Source organism: Corapipo altera, unplaced genomic scaffold (assembly GCF_003945725.1).
Source record: "Corapipo altera isolate COAL_440 unplaced genomic scaffold, ASM394572v1 268, whole genome shotgun sequence".
NCBI lineage: Eukaryota > Metazoa > Chordata > Aves > Passeriformes > Pipridae > Corapipo > Corapipo altera.
In genome coordinates, this window is record NW_020884901.1 from 5,822,309 (window position 1) to 5,843,715 (window position 21,407).

General features: G+C 43.1%; 2 protein-coding genes across 10 annotated transcripts in view; both read right to left on the reverse strand.

The window, feature by feature from the left end:
- Positions 1-9,939, reverse strand: part of SPTAN1 (spectrin alpha, non-erythrocytic 1) — a 47,830-nt gene extending 37,891 nt beyond the window's left edge. For 3 of the 7 annotated variants that reach the window (XM_027649979.1, XM_027649977.1, XM_027649976.1), the window contains exons 1-3: positions 9,838-9,939; positions 1,568-1,807; positions 854-979 (exon numbers count right to left, since the gene is read on the reverse strand). In XM_027649979.1, the coding sequence (XP_027505780.1) occupies positions 854-979; positions 1,568-1,804 (363 nt within the window). In that variant the 5' untranslated portion in view covers positions 1,805-1,807; positions 9,838-9,939. Of the gene's footprint in view, positions 1-853; positions 980-1,567; positions 1,808-9,837 lie in introns of those variants that run through there. The other 4 variants (XM_027649983.1, XM_027649982.1, XM_027649981.1 and 1 more) reach the window with 2 other exon arrangements.
- A 540-nt stretch (positions 9,940-10,479) lies between these two features.
- GLE1 (GLE1, RNA export mediator) lies at positions 10,480-21,107 on the reverse strand. 3 transcript variants are annotated; one of them, XM_027649986.1, is made up of 17 exons: positions 20,900-21,107; positions 20,431-20,652; positions 19,752-19,877; positions 19,435-19,583; positions 19,075-19,135; positions 18,539-18,793; positions 17,573-17,801; positions 16,861-16,976; positions 16,599-16,668; positions 16,106-16,248; positions 15,047-15,237; positions 14,741-14,870; positions 14,305-14,409; positions 13,667-13,749; positions 13,453-13,516; positions 12,665-12,737; positions 10,480-11,026 (listed from the first exon to the last, which is right to left on the reverse strand). In XM_027649986.1, the coding sequence occupies exons 1-16, from the start codon at positions 20,993-20,995 to the stop codon at positions 12,669-12,671; spliced, it is 2,109 nt and encodes a 702-aa protein (XP_027505787.1). In that variant the 5' UTR covers positions 20,996-21,107; the 3' UTR covers positions 10,480-11,026; positions 12,665-12,668. The 3 variants fall into 3 exon arrangements, with proteins under 3 accessions (XP_027505787.1, XP_027505786.1, XP_027505785.1); XM_027649985.1 differs by having other exon boundaries at positions 10,480-11,029; XM_027649984.1 differs by lacking the exon at positions 10,480-11,026 and adding an exon at positions 11,201-12,152.
- Positions 21,108-21,407: the final 300 nt, after the last annotated feature.

A 21,407-nucleotide genomic window follows, 5' to 3' on the forward strand; every position in this document is an offset into this window, starting at 1 on the left:
AGGCAAGTTATCACCCCAAACAACACAAAGAACAGCACATTTTTTGGCTTTTTTCCTATTTGTGGTAAGGATTATACAATCACAGTGAGGTTTCTAAAATAAAAGTTACCTTAGGGCTTTTTTACTATATAACGTATTAAAAAAAAAATAAATCTGTTTTTCTTAGAATGAAATGATGAAGCTATTGATTAAGTTTGATAATCACTACAAAAATATCACAAGAGTTCTCATTTTGGAAAGTTGTAACAGCTCTCATCGAGATCTTACAAAGGAAAAAGCTTTCAACAAAAATTTTTTAACTGCATTAAAAAAAAAACACAGCCATGACTGACACTGAAACAAGGCCCAGAAACAGCAGATTTAAAATGAGAACACAAATTAAAGAGCTTTGAATGTGTGGCCAGTACAACTTAACCAGAAGGCAAAGATCACTAGAGACCTGATCTGAGCCAGAGAACACAGATTAGATGGTTGAAGTTTACTGGTTTGGTTACTTGTGTTACTTATTATTGCAGAAAATTAAAATGGTAAATATAAGCAAAAAACGAGTTGTCAACATGCCTGACATCAGGCTTGGTGAATTTGATTGTGGGAAGAACCACAGGTATAATTCATCATTTGCCTCGTGCCTCTCAAAACATCTTTGAATAGGTCACCTCAGAACTGGATCCAGGAAAAGCCATGAGCTGGGTGCTCATGAAAGAGAAAAATACCTCTAAGCTTTACAAATATAAACTCTCTGTAGAACTCTAAAAAGCATTTTGGAATATAAAGTTATCTGTGCAATCCGGACAAAGTGCTTAACGAAAAACCTGTAAAGGGGGGGGGGGGAAGAAAATGTTTTAAAACTCACTCTTATGGTTTCAGATGCAAAATGGCTCTCATTAATCATCTGATTCCCAGTCTCATCCAGTTTAATGATAGCTCCTGAATTGGCCTGCACCTCAGCTTCAAAGGCCTGGTGCTTCTGCAGCTTCCCCTACAAGGAAAACATCAAAGCACGTGACTGAGAGTTGAACAGCCTCCTTCATATTCCCCAGTATCAGGATCTTTAGTGTATTTTATGCATATTCAGTACTGACAAGCAAACAATAAAACCCCACAGTTGAAATCAGTTGTATCATGTGTTTCACCACAATTTCAGTTGCTTCATTCTTTTACACCAGTGTTCAAACCCCTGAGGACCCCTCAGCTAATTCCACCCATACACCTTGTTTTCTACGAATATCTTTTTTTTTTTTGGTGGAAACAATAACCAATAATTCACATTTATTCACAAAGTTAAGGTGTCCAACAAATTCTAGGATTAAGCAAAGCTGGTTTTACGCTACATTACAACGAGTAATTTTTTCTATGCTGAAGTAGCATCTGATCCATCATTAGAAATATTCCAATTATATCAGCAAAGAAACCAGGCTTTTGAAGAACATTTGCAAGGTCATGGGTATTTGCATCCATCTGACTTTGCTCTCAGCTCAAGTTTCATTTCTGTGTTTGTTCTTTCTAGTTGACCTGGAACACCCTAAAATTAATAGCACAGGAAACAGAAAATGGCAGGAGGACTTGCCTGCAAATTGCTTGGGTCTTTGTAGTTTTCATCAGATGCTATCTGCAGTTTCTCTTGGATCCATTTTTCAAGCTCGTCTGCATCCCTCTGGAAAAACTGGAATCGATAGGAATCTTCGAGTTTTTGGCGCCTTAGAGAAGAGAGTTCCTTGAACCTGTGGTAACGGTCCAAAACTTGCTGACGCCTTTCTTGGATGTCTTCTGCCGTTTCCAACACTTTTACACCGCTTGGATCCATTTTCTGAAAGGTAAAAAGTAAAGTTAACATTATGTTTGCCCTATAAAACATTGGGAGGGCGGGAAGAGACCCATGCAAGAAAATCTGCTTTTTTAAAATCACATGTGGTTCACTTACAGGCTTACTCTGTGTGTGTAGGCATGTGTATAAAATATAATTATTATACATGTAAATACATAAAACCACACTTCTAGAAGAAAATAATGGGAAAGGAATATTTACAGAGACATTTAACATGTACTTATTTTGGATAAATATGGCTGCAGTCACAGAAAGGCCGTGTCATCTCAAACATGCAAGTGTGTGATACAAGTGTTCAAAATGTGGGTTTGTGCACATATACGTGTGGATACAAACATAAAAGTATTTCTTGTCCAACAGAGAAAACCTGGAAACATTTTATTTAAAATATAGAAAGAATATTACTGTTCTTTGAACAACAGCTAACTGGCCCACATGTATCTATATATATTTTACATACACACACACACACATCTCTGGTGCATCTCCTCTTTGTTCCTTCAATTAAAAAAAAGTTACAAACCCATCCTGCCACTCTCCACATAACCTTTCAAAAGCCAATAAGAGGCTTCATAGATCTGACTTCAGACAAGTCAAAGGCCATTTTGTTTAACTACTGATCTCCCTCCAAGTGAAAATCCTTCTATATTACTTTAAATATTAAAATCTAATATTCTTACTACAGGCAGCAAAGACCTGACTACTGCTCTGCTTTAGCTCCTTTCTATTAAAATTGGGATAATCTCTCATTTTCAGTTCCTAAACTTTCAAAAAAGTAATCTGATTTCCAACAAGAAATCTGGGCACTGGAATAGAACTGTAATGCAAATTTAAAAAGAAGAACAGTTATTGTCATTGGAATTCGGATATTTACCCACTTCTTTGACAACTGATTCCGTAAATCAAGAGGTTGCTGCAACAAACACTCTGTGCTTGAACAATTTTGCAATTAATGTCTCAATGTACAAGTATTTACATGTACAACTCACTTAATGCTTTTATCATCAGTTCTGTAGCCATCAAGTTAAAGATACCTCTCATCAATCCTATCACAGACAGGGAAGAAACCCAGACTAGAACTGCAGACTAAAAGACCTGGGCAATCTGTTAAAACACATCATTAAATATTAAATTGTTATTTACTCATTAGTTAGTGCATGCTTTAGTTAGACAAGTGTCTTGCATAACTGTATGGAAAACTCCACAGGTTGGAAAGTGATCTACACGACCACATTTCCCTTTTGGTTTCCAAGCACTTGTAAAGGGAACAACTGATAGAAAGGAACACATGGGGGCGAATCCACACATTCCTGAGCTCCCTTCCAAGGTCCCCACCCCGCCAGGGGACAGCCGTGGCCAGAGCTCTCAGGAACTCTGAGCCCCAACTGCACTGCAGCACTTTTGGGAAGGGAAGAAAACTCAGCTTTGCTTTATCTTCCCCTCATTATTGTCAAAGGAGGGCAAGGAAAAAAAACAAACAACCCCAGTCTCTGCAGCCTGTGTTACATAAATGAGGTCCAGGTTTCCTCTGGCAGCAGTACCAAAATCTCCACCTGATTAGTGTATCTGAGTATTAAAAGCTCAAACCCCTGAACACAACTCGGGCTCAAGCACCGATCTGGTTCCCTGAGAAAGCAGCTGTTTGTTCCAGCATTCCTTCAACAACCTTTTTCCTCCAGGAAAGGAAGTTATTGCTAAAAACTTCCTTTCCTGCCCTGTCACGCTGTGTTTGAATCCCAACAACACTTGTTTTAAAGTGCATTGTGTTCAGGAATAAACACAGTGGCAGTTGGTCCAATTTACTGCACGGCTGGAACCCATCTCTGCTGATCCTGATTTTGGGCAGTGCTGGGAGAAAATTAAATCCTAGTTAGTCTCCAACTGCACAGTCATGCCCCGGACAATACAATTCAACTCGTATTTCAGTATTAGAAATAACCTCCACAGACAAAGCGATTTGAAATCACTTTAAATTATTAATTTAGGCAACTATTTGAATTATTTAAATTATCATTTAAAATACTCTTATGTTTTTAAAAACCAAATAGGAGACCTGTAATTCAGCCTGGGAGCTGGTTTGCCTCTCACCACGCAAGCCAGGCAATCTGGCTCCTCTTTTTGCTGGAATTGGTTAAAAGAAAGGCTCCTTTTGTAACTACAGTAAGTCGAGCGAGTCAATTGTAAAAGAAGTGCTTTGGTGTAGCAATAATGGACTGTTCTTCCTGCAGCACCAGCGACGTCAGCAGTGTCTGTGCTGCCAGAGCCAGCAGCAGTCACCAGGGGCTGGGAACTCCAAAGTCATGGATGCTGCAGAACGATGCAGGCTCCAACTGCAGCACCCCCTGGAATACCAAACACCCCTCAGAGATGTTTCCTTGGCTCAAGGACACCACTGAAGGCATCTCGGGTACACCCCTGGGCCCCTCGCAGGAATCCCACCAACGAGGATGGGGCTTTATGTTTTTAATGTGAAAAACACTGGGATGTGAGAGTGCCTGGGCTGACCCCAGATAAGGAGCGTCATTCCGGCCCCTCCCTGTGCTGCCTGTGCCACATGATAAGGTCGGGCAGAGAGAACCTTCCAGAAGAACCTCGGCCTTCCCGACAGCCCCAGGGAGCGGATCCGAACGTCATGTCCTCATGGCATTTGCATTTCTCACTCCTCTCTAACACTGACTTCAGGTCAGCTTATGTCTAATTAAAATACTCAGATATGCTTCTTCTCACCCTGCTGCTGTGGTGGGTTTTTTAGGGGAAAAAAAAAAAAGCTAACAAAAAGAAGTAGGAAATTTAAAACAAAACAAGAAAGATCCCAAAACAAGCTTATTACTCTCATCCTTCCATCTAAAACGAGTTGCCTTCCCCAGTCAATACAATAAAACTTGCATGGGAACACACAACTGCAGGTATTTACAGCCACTGCAGTGCAACAGTGCTGATGTCAGCAACACCATTCAAGTTTGGGAACAGATACGGAGGTGGGTTCAACAGGAATTACAGCGGTGCCACCGGGGCAGACACACAGCAGAGCTGTCAGCATTTCCCTTACCAAAACACGTTTTCAGGGATTTAAAAACACAAATGTAAAGCGCATTCAGTGCTAGGCAGAAGATTTTAGTGTGTTTTTAAAAGCAATGACATGAAGCTTAAAAATTTAAACTCGTTTGCTTGAAAAGCACTCAGATATCAATATATAAAAATCACTGTCTTAAGGAGTAGTAAAATAATAACCTTCTCTTAAGACAAGTTCTGATGTTACATGTATGTATTTTATATGAGCTCTGTTACCTGAATTCAGTTTATATGAGCTCAGTAGTAGCCTGTAACAGGAGTATCTTCCCTATCAAAACACTCCCTGCTTCCCAAGTCTGAACACAGGAGCAGCTCGATGCATTTTTTCATGTTCATCGATATCACACCCCCTCAATCTTGTCCAAGGAAGATTTAACTGCTATCAGCTACTCCCCTCCTGGAGATCAAGAACAGATTGCTGATCTTTCTTCCTCAAGCAAAAAAATGAATGTGAAATGGATGGGAAAATAACCTTCAAAAGGACAGAGGGAAAAAAAAAACCAAACACATTTTTCCCAGCTTTCATTTCTCCCATTCACAGCTCCCTGGAAACACCAGGGAAGAAGCCACTATGTGTGTCTCAAACACAAAACCACCAAGACTGCCTGGTTTAGGGAAAGTCCACCTTGTACTGCAGGTAAATCAAAGAGAATCCTGCTGAAAACATGCACAGCTCCTGCAAAGGGAGTCTGAGCGTGTGGTGTTATAAAGAAGGGACTAAAGGATATCTTACACCACATCCTAGAGATTTAAAACACTATTGAGACAAAATTAACACCTGGACTTTTGGTTTGTTGGATTTAAATTTACTTTAAAGAAGTTCTGTGAAGTAGAACCCTGTGTCCAAATACTCTATTAAGGAAGGTCACTAACAGCCTCAAACCTCCACAAATTCCCAGCCAGAAAAATCACTCAAGTGCCGCAGCACAGAAAAAAAAAATAAATTAAAAAAAAAATCAAGATGTGCTGAAGTTGCTGCTTAATGTTGTAGATTCCTACAGACTCATCACAGCACAGGTAAAATTCAAACATGCCCCAAAATTTAAGTAGGTATTGCAGAGACACAAGAAACTGTCGCATTAAAAAAAATAAGAAATGTAAATTGTTTCAACCAAAGACAGTAATTTTGGCTGACTAGAGGGTTTGAGCCCAGCCTCAACTATGCACTTCTGAAATATGAAGACAAATAAAGACCCATTCATTTTTAGGCATTTAATCTTAAAATCTTAATTCCACTATTCAAATAACTGCCATCTGAATTTGGTGTCTTTATGTATGATGGGGTTTTTTTTGGTTTTGTTTTGTTTTAGTATCACCACAGACCTTTGATAAAACTATGCAGGTCTGGCAAGGACTGCACTCTGCTGAGACTCCTGAGAAAGCAAATTACCTTGACTGCATTGCAGAAATGCAGAGTTTACAGGTAATACAAGATTATATAATTAACCCCAGCATTTTCCACCCCCATTTGTTATCTTTTCATTCTCATTTGAATTGCAGTATAAACATTTACATCACTACCACTTCCAAAGAAAATATAGTTGCTTGTGTTCCCCAGCTGAAATCTGGTTCGTGCATCCTATTTATTTTACCAGCACTGAAAAGAAAACATCCCAGTGTATAAACAGTTACACCACAACAATTCAAGGATTATAAATTTGTGCAAGTGGATGAACAGGAACCAAAGCCAACCTTGAATGCACAATGTTCTACACAGTAAAATCTCATCACAGTTGACTGGCAGCTGCTCTAAAGGAAAAGACTCTGCTCAAGTACCTTTTAAAACAAAAATATCTTAGAAAATTAACCCACATCAAGGCCTGACTGCATTGAACTGTAACACCTCTAAAATGTTCACACATCATGCACCACAGACAGAAATTAGGCAACTCCAAGTATTAAAGGAAAGGCAGATCAGATTCACACTAAGTGCAAATAAAGCACCTGCTGTGTAGAACAAACTCTCAAACCAGTGTTTTTTCACAAACAGGTCACTGCAATAAAGGCAGGCAAGTGTGGAGGGCACTTCATGCATTATGTGAAATACCTGGACTTTGACTTTACGAAAGGATGACAACATGATGGAGGAATGTAGAGTCTAAAAGGGAGGGGGAAATCGAGATAACGTTCAACTGACGACCAGCATAAGGATATGGCTCATTTTTTTTCCCCCAGATGCATATTCTGTCACAGTACCTGTTTATTACTTTCCTTCTGCTTCCTTGTCACATAAAACAATTTGGTGTTAATGTCAGCCAAGCTATTGAGAAGGACAGACTGCCCCACACAGAAAAAGGTTACAGTATCAACAGGAAAACTTAATTAATTTGCTATGTATTAACCTTTCCAATTAGTTGTAAACAAAACAGAAAACTACCATAACCTGAAGGTCAAAACAGAAAGTAAAGCAAGTTATCTGGACTTGGCAAATGATGGTTCTTGCTACAGCATAATTAAGTGTGATGGCTTAATTTAAAGACACAAATTCAATCAGGAGGTTTGGAATATAAATACCCACTAAGATGTTTACTTTCAATTACCACAGTAAAAAAAAAAAGGCCAAGCAGCAGTTGTGGCAAAGGTATATTTGAGATGTAGCTGTTACATGTATCCAACCACCGAATTTTCAGCTGAAAATTCCTTGCCTCCCCCTAACCCATGGACATGCTGCAATCCCTCCATGGAAAACTGCAGCTGTGTGTGTGTGCCTTTGTGCTGCTGGAGCTGTGCACTTCTCCAGCTTCACCTGGATCTGCAGCAGGGATCCAGCAGCTTCCCATTCCGTCTGATCCATGGGCAGCCCTGGGAGCACAGCCCTGTCTCCAGCCACGGTATCTGCAGTCTGCTCCACCCCATTTTTCTGCTGCCTCCACTCACCCCAGGGACAAATGGAAAAAAAAAAACCCCACACTACACAAACATGCAGCAGAGAAAAGGGAGGAATTCCTATTATTTCCTCCCATACAGGGCAAGTGATTAGTTGCCCCCAAAAAGCGATGTATTTATGAATAAAACAATTATAGCTCCATAAATACATTAAATAGACAAAAAAAAGGCAGTAGAGATACCAAGTTATTTGCATTAAATTACTAAGAGCAGTTATTAATGCCATAGTTGAGAAACAGGAATTTATCACCATGAGGTACACCCGTGTCTCAAGAGATTTAATGCTTCTCCTACCTCACTGCTGTGCAGGAATAAAATGGGTACAAAATGCTTAAAATGTGTAAAAGACAGTCTTTGATATTCACCATTTTTGCTATTGTTGCTACCTCTGTTATTAAAAGAATAAACCAGAAATATGTTTGCTAACTTCATCAACTACAGGTCTCATAGAAGCATTACATGTAAATCTGATTTTTAAAATACAATTTCTATTTCAATCCAGCCAATATGGACATTGTAGCTTTTTTCTCCAATAAGAATGGAAATAAATTACTTCTTTTGAACAATGTAACCTGTAATCTTGGTTCAAGTATTTGGCACAGCTTAACAATTCCATTATTACAGTTACAGATCCTGCACACAGTGCAGCAGAAAACATCCCATTTCCAACCTTTTGTTCCTTATTTTCTCTGCACAACCTATAAATAAGGATAAATGAAGATTTCATGGAAGAACTCATTGCTAGCTGCATTAAAATGCATAAAAATCCCACAGTGGGATTTAATATTTGTTTTGAACAAATCTGAATCCCTGACCAAGGCCTTTCAGCGAACACAGTCATTGGAATCTTCTGGCACTTCACTGAAAACAAAATGCCAAAAGAAAATGGATTATTTGTTTTCCAGAAAGATACAGAACCATTTCAGGCTGAGCTGGCTTTTTTGGGGTTGGTTTTTCTTTTTTTTTTTTTCCCCCTGATGTGTTCATTTGCCATCTCCAGACAACTGCTCTTCAAAACCTATTTAAATATGTATGAAAGACTGCTCAAGAGTCACGTACATTTTCCACTGGAGCACGAAGCTGGTTTATGATATAAAAAATCCTGAACAGCCACTATGAGCCCGCTGAAAAAATATAGTGATAAATGCTTGTTTTTCCTTCAACACCAGGACAAATGATTGGTCTATTGGCACATATTTATGACCCAGCAACGTAGATTTATATTATAAGCAGGTAAGGTGTATGCGGGCAACAAAAAAAGAAAGAAATGACTTGGATTTATTTTAAATTATATTAAAAAATAATTGATCAGGGCAGGGACAAATCCTGATTCTTTTACGAAGGAAGCCGTAGACCTTGCCCTATATATCACAGTGACACATATATGGGAAGGAACAGAGGCTGGGAGGGTTCCTGTTAAATGCCCCCTCCTCGCCAGCTCTGCCGAGCCACCCCCGGCTCTGTCCCCGCCCGGAGAGCCCCCGGTCCCCGCGGAACGGGCTCTGCACCATCCCCGGCCCTTCCATCGCTCTTCCCTCCTCCTCGCCCATCCCCTGACCTTGGACAGGGCTGGGCTGCCCAGGAAGCCATTGCTGTGCAAGGATTCCCGGCGCCGGGGGCTCCATCCCCCGGGATCGCCCCCCGGGGAAAGGCTGGGCTGTGCCCGCGGGGGGCCGGGCGGACGCGGCGGGGGCTGCGATCCACGGCCGGGGACGGCATTTTCCGCCTGTTTATCCCTGCCCGGGGCGCTGAATGGGATTCCAGCCGCGGGTCGCGCTGCCCAGGGCGGCTGCGGCCGCTCCCTGGAAAGGAAAGGGTTCCCTGGAAGCGAAAGGCTCCCTGCCCGCCCCCGCCCTTCCCTGCGCTCCCGCTCGGGCAGAGCCCCGGCCCGGCTCTGCGATAAAATACCGCCCGGCAGCAGCCGCGGCCGAGAGCGGCCTCAGGCTCGCCCGCCGCGCCCGTACACCTGTGCCCGGCGGTGCATGCGGCGCTCGGTGAGCCCGAGCGGGCTGCGCTCACGGCCTCCCCACCCGCCCCTCGCCTCAGCCCCTCACCGGGTCGGTGGGTGAGCAGAGACGTCCCGCCGGCTCCGCGCCCTCCGCCACGGACCGCGCGCGCCGCCCGCGCCAGCCCTTTTATAGAGCGGCCGGAGGTGACGTCAGCGCCGCAGAGCGGCCCTACCCGGTCGGCGGAAAGAGCCGAAGGGCTTCGGAAAGAGTCGGGAACGGGGTGGGGGGAGGCCACGCCCAGGCAGCGAAGGGCGGAGGGAGCCGAGGGGTTCCGGAAAAACCCGAGGGAGGGGTTCCGGAAAGAGCCGATGAGTTCCGGAAAGAGCCGAGCGGCGGGGCAGGGTGTGGAGGGCGTTTGTCCCTCTCGGTGCCCTGCAGGGAGCGGCCTCGGGCACCGCAAAAATCCACGATTACACCGGGAATCGGTTAAAATCCCCGCGCAGGGTGGTGGCAGAGCGTTCTCCCCCCGCTTCTCTGCAGCCAGGGTCAGTTTGGGGGCTCAGAGATTTCGAGGCTTTGCAGCCCAGCGATGGAGGCAGGTCGCCTGTGCAGCACCGGGACAGGCTCAAAAAGCAGAGGCCTCCTTATTTTACATTATTTATATGTAACTTGTTAGCTTTACATATTTTTTTTCTATATTTATATCTATATACAGACATATAGATAAAAATATATCTTTAATGGTGGCTGCTTGAAGCAGTGTGCAGTGTCACCCAGCAGCCTGGCAAGGACACAGCATCAAAAGCCTGTGAGCACTTGTCAAGGGAAAGCTATTTCTGAAAACCTGATGCATAAATTCAATGGAAAATGAGCCTTTAGCATTAAATTGATGTTTAAAATAGATATGGCAAAGTTCTGCCCCCCTCAAAAATTATTTAATTAGAGATGAGAGGGCTGGTGAGGCAGGAAGAACGTTACAGGCTGGAAGTGGTGAGTGGGTTTGATGGCTGTGTGAGTTAATAACACATTATTTGAGTGAAGCACTTCACTGGAGAAGCACAGGCACTTGTGGTGACATCCCATTGCATCCATGGGAACTCCTGTCTCCAGGCAGGAGTCTGACTCACAGCAACTTTGATGCATCTCGGCCCGAAGGCACAGTATTTATTTCCACATCTGAGATCCTCTCCTTTGTCATATTTGATATAAATATGCATGGAAAAATACCATGAATATATGCATACGACCTCATTTGCACTGCATCTTCATTACACCAGCTGGCCAACATCCAAACCTGCTAAAATGACAAAAACAAGTCAAACATTCAGCTCAAGCAGCAGATGCAACCCTAAGCTACATCTAAAAATAAATATTGATTCTTTGGAAGCACACACATTATTCAATCAGAAGTTCTTGTTAGTATTTCTGAAACAGTAAAGAGCATCCAGAGGCAGAAAAGGATATCATGTTTGTTCTTTAGAAAAATATATACTTTTATTTGTGCCACAAATGATAAAAACCCCTAGTAGCTATCAGCAAAAAAAGAAGAAAAGTGTTGTATTTCACATACACATAATCAAATCCCTCCTTGGGTTTGGCACAGGCAGACAATTGTTTCTAACAGACAGGACCAATTAGTGTCTTGGCAAAGTGACTCTCCACCATGATTGTGGATATGCAATACATAATTAAAACATCCCCACTCAGTATAAAAAAACCTTGTTCATGTCCAAGTACACTAATAAAAGTTGCATTGCTTCAGTTATCTGGAAAAAAGGACACCAGAAGGATATTTCCAATTTCCCAGAACAATCATCTACAGGATTCAAGAGTCAGTTTACAAAATATATAAACCAAATACAAATTTAACTTATTTACCAGTCCATTTTAAAGCCAAGGTTACAGTTTTAAAGGCCTGAATTCCAAAGCACATATTACAACCTTCTATCAGAAATTTCAAGAGCTATACAGAAAATCACATTCAACTTCTCATATGGCCTCAATTCTGTTTTCTACAGCTTGAAACTGTGGTGCCTTTAGGAAAAACAAAACCCAATCTGGTAAAAATAACATTTTTATCTTGAAACAGTATATTTCCAGAGTTCACAAAGCTGTGAGGTATTTTCACTTCCACGAACAGAACAGCACTGTGCAATTTTTAAGTCCAGGAGCCATCAGGACACTGTATTTAAAGCATCTTCCACGTGTTTAAACATATGAAGGAAAAGTCTTTCACTGTCAATAATTTATTATACAAGAACTTATAAAAATCTAATGCTTAGAAAGAGTTCCAAGTCTACAGCAAATCAATCTTCAATAACATAAATCTTCATGAATTAAAAATTAGAGGAGGTTGATAAAATATTTTCTTCTCATTCTTCTATACTGTGTCCAGAGGCCCCCATACAAGAAACGTTGACCTGCTGGAACAAGTCCAAAGGAAAGACACTAAATTAATCACAGGGCTGGAGCACCTCTGTGCTGGAGAAAGGGTGGGAGTTCAGCCTGGAGAAGAGAAAGCTCCAGGGAGACCTTAGAGCCCCTTCCAGCGTTTAAAGGGGCTTCAAGAGAGCTGGAGAGGGACTTTGGACAAGGGCCTGGAGAGACAGGACAAGGGGGAATGAGTTAGATGGGATATTGGAAAGCAATTCTTCCCTGTGAGGGTGGGGAGGCCCTGGCACAGGTTGCCCAGAGAAGCTGTGGCTGCCCCATCCCTGGAAATGTCCAAGGTCAGGTTGGATGGGGCTTGAAACAACCTGGGCTAGTGGAAGGTGTCCCTGCCCATGGCAGGAGGGTGAAATAAGATGAGCTTTAATGTCTCTTCCAAACCAAACCATTCCAGGATTCTGTGCACAAAATACATTTTGCCTTTGGGTGTGAACAGGAAGCCAGGTCTGAAGGCACTGACATCCAGGGGACAGGAAATACAGACCCATTTATGTTCTCCAAAAGGAAGGTGTCAGAATGCCCTTTGGTACTGGAATTTCCTTCTCCTGTAGACATTTCTAGTAGAGAGAGAATGACAAATAACAGAGGATAAATGTGTATCTTAATTTGGCATCTCTTCTCAGGAATTCTGATGGCTGTTACTGCACACATTCAAAGCATTGCTAATAAAATGTACCAGAATTAATTTTGAAATGGAAGTACCAACTCCAAAGCTGTCATACTTCAGTATCATAATCTAAGCCAACATTCACAAATCAATTCAAACAATCAAGTATTTTACAGTTCTGCAGGCTTTATTTAAAAAATATGCAGAAATACAATGCTAAACAAACACTACAGAGAGAGGTTCAAAGAGTCTCTTCCTTGTGTATCTATCAGGACAACTGCTAAAAGCAAGCAACCACTGATAAGGAATAGCTGTGACAGAAATGACTCAGCAGAATCCTCCTCAACCTGTACATCTCCTCTCACTGAACTTGCTTTACAATCAAAATAGATTTTCACTGAGAAAAATTAGATGGGAGGTAAGAAAGTAGCAAGATGTTTTGACATCATGACTACCATTAAGGTAATTCAGTAATTTAAAGTTCCAAAGGATGGGTTAGATCACAGTGACAGGGATGGACTACATCCTGGTGGACTGCACTGCTACAAGCAGTGCCAGCCCTGCTGTTCAAACGATGCACATGCCCAATGGAGGGAAACAAAAACCCCAAACCAAAACACTTGGTAACTAAACAAACAAATGAAACCAACCCACGACTGCTTTACCTGCACAAAACTCTTCAAACGTGATAAACAGCCCATCTGGCCAGCACTGGTCACGGCTTCAATTCTGCAGAAACAACAAAGAGCACGTTTCAAATCCTCTTTAGAAAGTTGGGTTTGATTCACAAGTGGGTGTGGGCGTGGATGGCAGAGATTGGAAAAGATGGATGAGTCATTTAAAAGCAAGCACTGACATTCCTAACCCCACATATCATACCTTGGGATATAGGATTTCTGGATGAAGAACATTGTTTTCCAGAACTGAATGCTGTACTGCTTCACCAGAGCACTGCCACACACCTGTGGGACAGAAAGACACAAACAGCAGGTTACAGAATTGGGGTTCAGAACTGCAATGAAGCTGTTCCATATCAACCACTTAATATTTTATCCAGACATTTAAAGAAATACATCTACAAACAAACAAGCAAATCTTCTAAATGCAGTTAGTGCTATCACAATTACCTTTAATTTTGGCTCTTATTTAGCACAGATTTATAATGAAGGATATAAGATTAATATCCATCAGGCTCTGACCTTTTCAGCATGAAAAATCCATCCTCTTTTATGAACTAATTCGGCTGGAAGGGCCACAGGACCTCATTACACTGTACAGACTGATGCCAGGTGCTTAGCAGAACTGAGTCTTACAGGACCATGCAACTCTTTCTAAAATATCAGGGACCTTAAATGGAATCCAATACAACAACAGAAGTTGTGTGTATAAAACCTTCAGTTTTTAAATCATTCAGCTTCAAACCTGTAGTTGCAAGAATGTGGAAATATTGAATCTCACCTCAGCAATCCCTAAAATGTCATCAATTTAGATGTCTTATAGCAATCCACACCACTAACCTCCAGAAAATCCAAGAGCAGCATAGCTGTCACATCTGCCAGAGGCTCCAGATTCAACATCTGTGCAAGCCAGCGCCACCCGTAGCTCAGACCATGAGGATGTGCCTATAAAGCAACAAAGAAGCTACTCAGCACTTGCTTTACCACTTGCAAAGCACTATTATCAAAACAGGCAGCTCCCTGATTTACTTTTTTCTTTATAAAGTTATTTTACAATAGCCTGACATAAAATTTGATCGTTGTGAAAATACAAAGAAAGGAAAAGTCCACACCACGAGTTACTTGGCATTGCTTTGTTCATTGTGACCATCTCCCTTCAAATATATCCTGAGCTGGTTTAAGTTCAGCACACCTTCACTACGAAACAAGCTTCCAAAACATTTTAACAGACTCTTGGGATAGTAACAGGGTTCTAATTATAATGCCACCCACATACCCCTTGCTTGTTCCCATAAGGCCACCGGAGCTGAATGATGGCAGCGTAGAGACGAATCATTCCTGACATCCTTTTGAGAAAATGATCTTGTTCTTCCACCTTAGAATCATGAACTTCATATCCAAGCATCCTAAGTACGAGAAGACATTCCAATATTAGTACAGCAAAACATTCCAATATTAGTACAGCAAAACACATTCACTTGAGTCCCTGTCAGCTCTCAGCTTACTTCAAGTCAACTGTACTGAGAACAGGGATTCTCTAAACTCAGACAGGACTGATTGCAAAGGCCAGTGATAAATTTACCTCTGATACTCTTCCATGGAAGTCCCCTCTCTCCGAGCAGGGTAAAATGGCACAGCATAGGGGCACTTTTTGTGCAGATGAGCTAAGAAGATGTCACCGACTCGAGGGTGTAATTCCCAGATTCCTGAGAGCACCACAGCAATTGGGAAGGCTGAATCATGGTGGAAAGATACTTCTCCTTCTCCATGTTTCTGGAGGGGGGAAAGGGAAAGTCAGTCCTCACCCCTTCAAGTCATTTCTCAGGCAAAAAAATTCCTTTTGGTTTTGTAATTAATCTCTACTAAGGGATTCTAATGTTTCCATGGCTATGAAGCCAAGGATAGAAAAGCTGATGAAGCCCCATGTCCTCAGCTCCCACAGAGGATGACAATAAACTCTGGCTCAGGAGAGAAAAAAGGGATTAGCAAACACAGGCCCATGTGCAGGCTGCACAGATATCCTCACTCCAAACAATCATTTTTCAAATGTTTACAAATCAGGCCCAGTTTTACTCCATGGGCTGATTTTTGCATATATTTTTCCTGCAGGGATAATAGTTTCAAAGAGCCCAAATTTAGGAAATAAAGACAAGAGAAAAATACTGCTAACTTCACTTAAACTATGACACTTCATTTCTTGAGAGGTGCAGAACACAGCAGGGACTGAAGTTTGTCTCAAGCCTTAATGCTGTTTCTTTGTCCCCTAAATTCTGTCAAGATAAAAGTATTTGAGCCTATATATAGTTTTGTGATGGATCATAAATTAATTATCAAACTGTTTTCCACTAACACTGTACCCACCTAGTTCAGAATATATAAGACTATATGTAAGAATATATAAGATATTAATATTAAGAAAATAAATAAGAATATATAAGCCTGAAATTGAAAAGTTTTTTCTCCTAGAAGAGATAAAATAAGAGATGGGAGAGAAAGAGAAACTAAGTTCTTTCATTTCTTTAATACACATAAACTGAACACCTAGTGATTTTGTTCTTCATAGCTGACAAGAGTTCAGTGTCCAAAAGCATCTCCTAGAGCACTGACTGCCTGTGCCACCCCAATGAAGAGATCTCCTCACCACAAATTTCTCTGCAAGTTTGTAATAAACAAACTCCAGCCCCTGTGGATGCTGAGTCACCGACACCGTCTGCCCTTCAGTCTGAACAGCCTTCCCAGACAGGAGGTTATTGATCTTGTCAAACACCTCTCTCAGCTTAGAGCCTGCAAATACATAAGGAATGTATGGAGACAGAAGATTAGGAACCAGCAGACAAGTCTTACCCAGACCACATCAAGTTCACAAACACCAGATCCACATCCTGAAAGGCACCTCAAATGGCACCTTTGCTCCATCTGACTAACCAAACTTAATCCTGATGGAGCAAGATGCCTCTGAGGGAAGCAAGAGCCTTTCAAAACACAAGCAAGTGCTGCTGCACAGATTTGGACTGTACACAGGCCAGCCTCCTGCTGTAGGGATAATTATAGGAACACTTGGTATGTTGTGTCCTGCTAAAATCTTTACAGCAAAAGGAATTTCAGTGGGACTGAGCTCTTGGCGTTTTCCTGACCTGATATGCTGGAGATCTGGCTCACAGGGATTGTAGCTGCTTTCTGCAGGTTTGTTTTTATCTTCTTCACCTGCAGAACAAACAAACAACTTTAAAATCCTTTCCAGACAAGTATATTACTATGATAGTTTGGATGAGGAGACTGGTAACAGAGGCTGCTACATTAGAATTTTTAATTTTTTTTTTAATGAAAGCTGTTCTACCTATTTCCCCTTGAAACTAAGATAATCTCTCTTTGACAGTATTAATAATTTGTCCTTACCTCAGTGTTGCCTTTGCAGTTTCCAATTTCACTGAAAGAAGCAACACACTGCTCGGCAGCATCTTGAAGCTGTTGGTACCACTGCATAATACTTTCTTCTGTTTTAACTTGAAGCCCTGCAATTAAAAAAAAAAGAAAAAAACAAAACAAAAAAGACAATGACTAAGAAAGACCTAAACCTCTAGGAAGAAAACTTTTTTTTAAAACAATGCAAGGAACAGAGCTGCATGAGTGCTTTCTTTCCCCAGAACTTAGTTTAGAAAGGTATGTTCATAAATGGACTAAAAGTTTGCAAGCTATACAGGAGCTCTCTTTCAGTTTAGTAGCTTAGGATATCTGGAATTAACTTACTGCCCAGAAGAGTAATTTCAGTGGCCTGACCTTGTATGTTTTGTCCTATCATGCATGAGCCATCTACATTCACAAGAGGACATGATGTTCCTCTCTAATTTTCAGGTACATGCCATACTGCCCAGAAAGAGGAGGTTTTGCTCCAGCTAACACAGTCATTTTATGATGCAGCAGTTCAATTTCAAAAGCTTTCTGCCAGCAGTCCTACACCCACTCTGACAATTGTGCTAAAAGTAAAGGCTATGGGAAGGTGTGTCACCACAACACAAACATTCCAAAGCAGTGTTTAGCCCAGTGGTAAAAGACTGAAAAGAGGGAAAGGAGGCAAAGAAATAAAGATTAAAAAAAAAGCCTCACCAACCTTCCTTCTGCTGCTTTCCCCCTGACTGCTGTGCAGGGGCAGGAGTCTGAGTCTTCATCTGCTCTTTCTTCTCTAATTCCTTCCGCTTCTGTCTCTCTTCCTCTTCATCTTTCCTCTTTTTTTCTTCCAGGGCTGCAGTGATTTCCTGCTGCATGCTGGATATCAACCCCCGCATCTCCTGCAGGGCTCGCTCAGTGTTGGCCACGTCTGCTTGAGAAGGGAAACCTCTCTGACAAAAACAGAGGAGGTAACACACCATTAACCACTGTCTGTGGAACAACTGCAAGAACAAGGAGCCTCTGAAGCATTGGCCTTCACATAATCTGGGAGCCAACTACACATTTCATTCCCATCTCCTTTACTTGTACAAAATGTTGGTCAAAATATTTTTAAATAATGTTAGTCCATGACTAGATCTCGTAAGATCTCGGACAACAAAAATTACTAACACACTTGGACAAGTGTAAGTGAACTCCAGTGAAAAGTCTTGACAGCTTCCTCTGCAGAAAGTCAGCTGTGACAAACTGAAACAAAGAACTGGCCTTATTAGTGTTTTATTTTTCAAGGTTTGTATCCCACCCTAGAGAGAAAAAAATGTCAAGGAAACCCAGTTACTGCAAAAGGCTTATAAGCACAGGAAAAGCATAAGATGGTTCATGAATTGTTAAATACTGAACATTTCATTGCCTCAAAAAGGAACGTTACAGCACCAAGACTTTACAGTCATTTAATTTGACTCTTTCTCCTGCAGAAGTCCTCATGCATTTTTATAAGCCACTTTCAAGAGAACAGCTGAAGTGCCACAGAAAAGAACTCCCCTTTGAAATTAGATGCTTTACAGGGTGAATCTAAAAACGTTGCTGTGACATCTTATTTAACGGCCTCCTGACAAGCTGCTTTTGAAGACAACTGCAGGAAAGTTTATGAAGGAACGACCAAAGTTAAGCACAGCTGCAGAGCCTGTACCTCACTCGTGGTGCGGATGAGCCCTGACACCAGCCCACAGATCTGGTTGCCACGATTGCTGTAGGCAGACAGGTCGATTCTGGGCAAGTCTTTGTGCCTGTAGTTGGGATCAATCTGCTGGTTGAGCTGCAGCAGCTCCTCCTGGATGGAATAAAGGCGACGCAACCTTTCCTGCCCCTCTTCCTTGCGCAAACGCTCCAGCTCTTCCTGGCGCTGCCGCTGCTGCTCCGCCTCACGCAGTTTGAGGTTCAATATCTGGGGAGAAAAAGACACAAGAGTCACAAAATATTTAAGGAACTCCAGCTTTACATCTCTTTCCTGGTTTCATGACTCCCAGCCCTGCAGGGCCTTCCTGCTCCTACAACACATGTGCTTTTACTGCATTTCCACACCGCAGCAGGTGCCCAGGTCAGCACCAGAAAATCCATCCTCACACCAGGGTGCCACGGAAATACAAACAAATCAATTGGTCTTTCCAGTTCCCACCCCCAGTAGTCATGGTCTTATATGAAAGACAATGCTTAAAAGCCTCAGACCTTTGCTCTGTGTCGGTGTTCTTCCTTCAACTTCTCTTGCTGCCCCTGAGCTTCCTTTGAGCTACGAGACACATGAAGACAGAAAAACTGTATTCAAGATATCCACCAGACAAAATACAATTTGCTCTTAAAATAAGCTAAAGGAACTTTAACTGCCACAAATATTGTCTTTTTCTAACCATTGAAACCTCAGCAGTAACCAGAGACCTACTCTGACAACCTGTAACAGGACAGTCAATGCAAGAAAAGCAGCAGGTGAAATTTTCAACAAGGGACCAGCATGGAACTGTCAGGCACAAGAATTAATCCTCACTTTGATTAAATGCTACACAATTTTAAGGATACCAGAGCTAACCTCACCTCTTCTCCATTACTTCTTGCAACTCTTGGAATTCCTGATGCCGCTTCAGCTCCCGCAGTTCGTCGAAGCGCTTCAGCTGTTCGCTGGCCTGGGCATAGGCTGCCCTCACCATCTGCTCCTGCTCCTCCTGCCTCTGCCTCAGCCTCTCCTGGATTACAGAGGGACCAGAATTGCAGAATTTGAACATAGGAAAATACAAACTAAATTGCCCAGAGTGGACCAACGTTTAGGATAACTTACTGTCCTTGCACTGTTACATCTGACTACGGAGCTCTGCTGGGATTCACACACACCCCCTCAACCTTTTTTGACTTACCTTTGCTTTCAACCTGTGCATCTCCTCGTACATTCGAATGCAGCCTTCGACTTTTGCAACTTTGGATGACAGAACTGCTGGAGAGACTTCTTGATCCGTTTCCAGGGGACTGAGATGATCATTTCCCTGTGTGGTCATAGTAAAAGCAAAATCAGTGACCAAGCACAGGATCAACAACTCACAGAGGAAAACAGGTAAATCAAGTCCCCGTAACTACTACTTGTTGAGAAACAAAGGGGTCAATGAATGCATGTTTTTAGAGCAGTTATGTATCCCAGTTGTGCAGCCACAACACTGTGAGTATCCTCCAGCATGTTCATGAGGTTGGGATGATTACTTTTCCAGTCACTAAGACTGGAAGCAGAGATACCAAGAGACTTTAGGACATTCACAAAGACCAATCAGGACATTCACCTGGAAAGCCCAGACAAACCCTCCATGTTGTCTTAACGCCCAGGAAAAATGTTACACTGGAAGAAGTCAAGACAAATTTATACTTTGAACCATTCTTCAGGAAGAGTCTTCAAACTTTCTGTTAATGCTACAAGAAGTTAAAACTAAGCATCTTTTCCCTATAAAACAGAGCACCAACCAGCCTTAATCAATTTATGGCAGCAAGTCAGCACGTTTTTTTCTCACAGCTGCTCCATAAGCATATGGATTATAACCAGAGAGCTACCTTGGTCTCACTCGGCTCTGCGGATGAAGGTGGTGAAGAGCTCCGGTGGCTGCCAGGCGGGACCCTCTCCGTGGATGCCCGTTTTGAGACGGGGGTGGATTGTTTGGGCGTAGAAGTCCCGGACGGTGTGATTTCTGGGGCTGACTGCCCACTAATGCTGTCCAGCACCCAGCCGCAGTACGGGGAGAGCTCAATGGGAGCCACACACCCTTCCAAGGCACCCTTGGGAGAAAACATCCCCCGTGAGCGCGAAGCACACCGAGACAGCAACAAAACTTTAACGCACCACGAGCACACCTGCTCCGTCACCAGGCGCTTTATGACCGCAGCTCAGTACCCCACTGACCCCTTTCTCATGGTGTTTCCCCAGCACTTTTCCCGAGCTCCCCTACTTTTCAGGACGCCCGAACCCCCTCGGGTCAGCCCCGCTCCCTGACCGCGCGCTCCGGGGTTGTTTCAAAGCCCTCACCTCATCCTCCTGCCAGTGGCGGCAGTAGTTCAGCTGGCCCTTGCTGGAGAGGCGCAGAGCCTCCAGAGTCTCGAAGCGGAGCTGCCACGACTCCATGGCCCGTGCGTAGCCCGGCCCGGGGGTCCCTCACGGTCCCAGAGGTCTCCCAGAGCCCCGGGACTCCCTCACTGCCCCGGGTCCCCTCGCAGCCCGGCCGGGCCCGCCCCGCCTCTTCCGGGCCTGGTGCTGGGCGGGAAGGAGCGGCGGGCGCCCCCTGGCGGACAGGAGGGGCCCTGCCCGGCGCCAGAGCCTCGGGTTCGAATCCCGCTCGCGGCGCCTCCCGTGAGGGGACGAGCCCAGGGAACGAACCGGGAAACACCCACAGATTCACCGATTTTCCGCTTATGTTGTGTATTTGTTCATCCCGCGTGCAGGGAGAGGGCTCCACCCGAGAACCACAGAAACACTTAGGAATTCGCTTGCCTGCACCGACAGCCCCAAGGGATGTGTTTGCTTTTCCAAAAATCAG

Excerpts from the sequence above, each read along its gene's own strand:
- GLE1 (XM_027649986.1), bottom strand. The coding sequence starts at position 20,995 with ATGGAGTCGTGGCAGCTCCGCTTCGAGACTCTGGAGGCTCTGCGCCTC. Across the intron at positions 13,750-14,304 it reads TGCTCTTGGATTTTCTGGAG|GTGTGTGGCAGTGCTCTGGT; the intron begins GTTAGTGGTGTG and ends TCTGTCCCACAG. Across the intron at positions 13,517-13,666 it reads CAGAAATCCTATATCCCAAG|AATTGAAGCCGTGACCAGTG; the intron begins GTATGATATGTG and ends TTGTTTCTGCAG.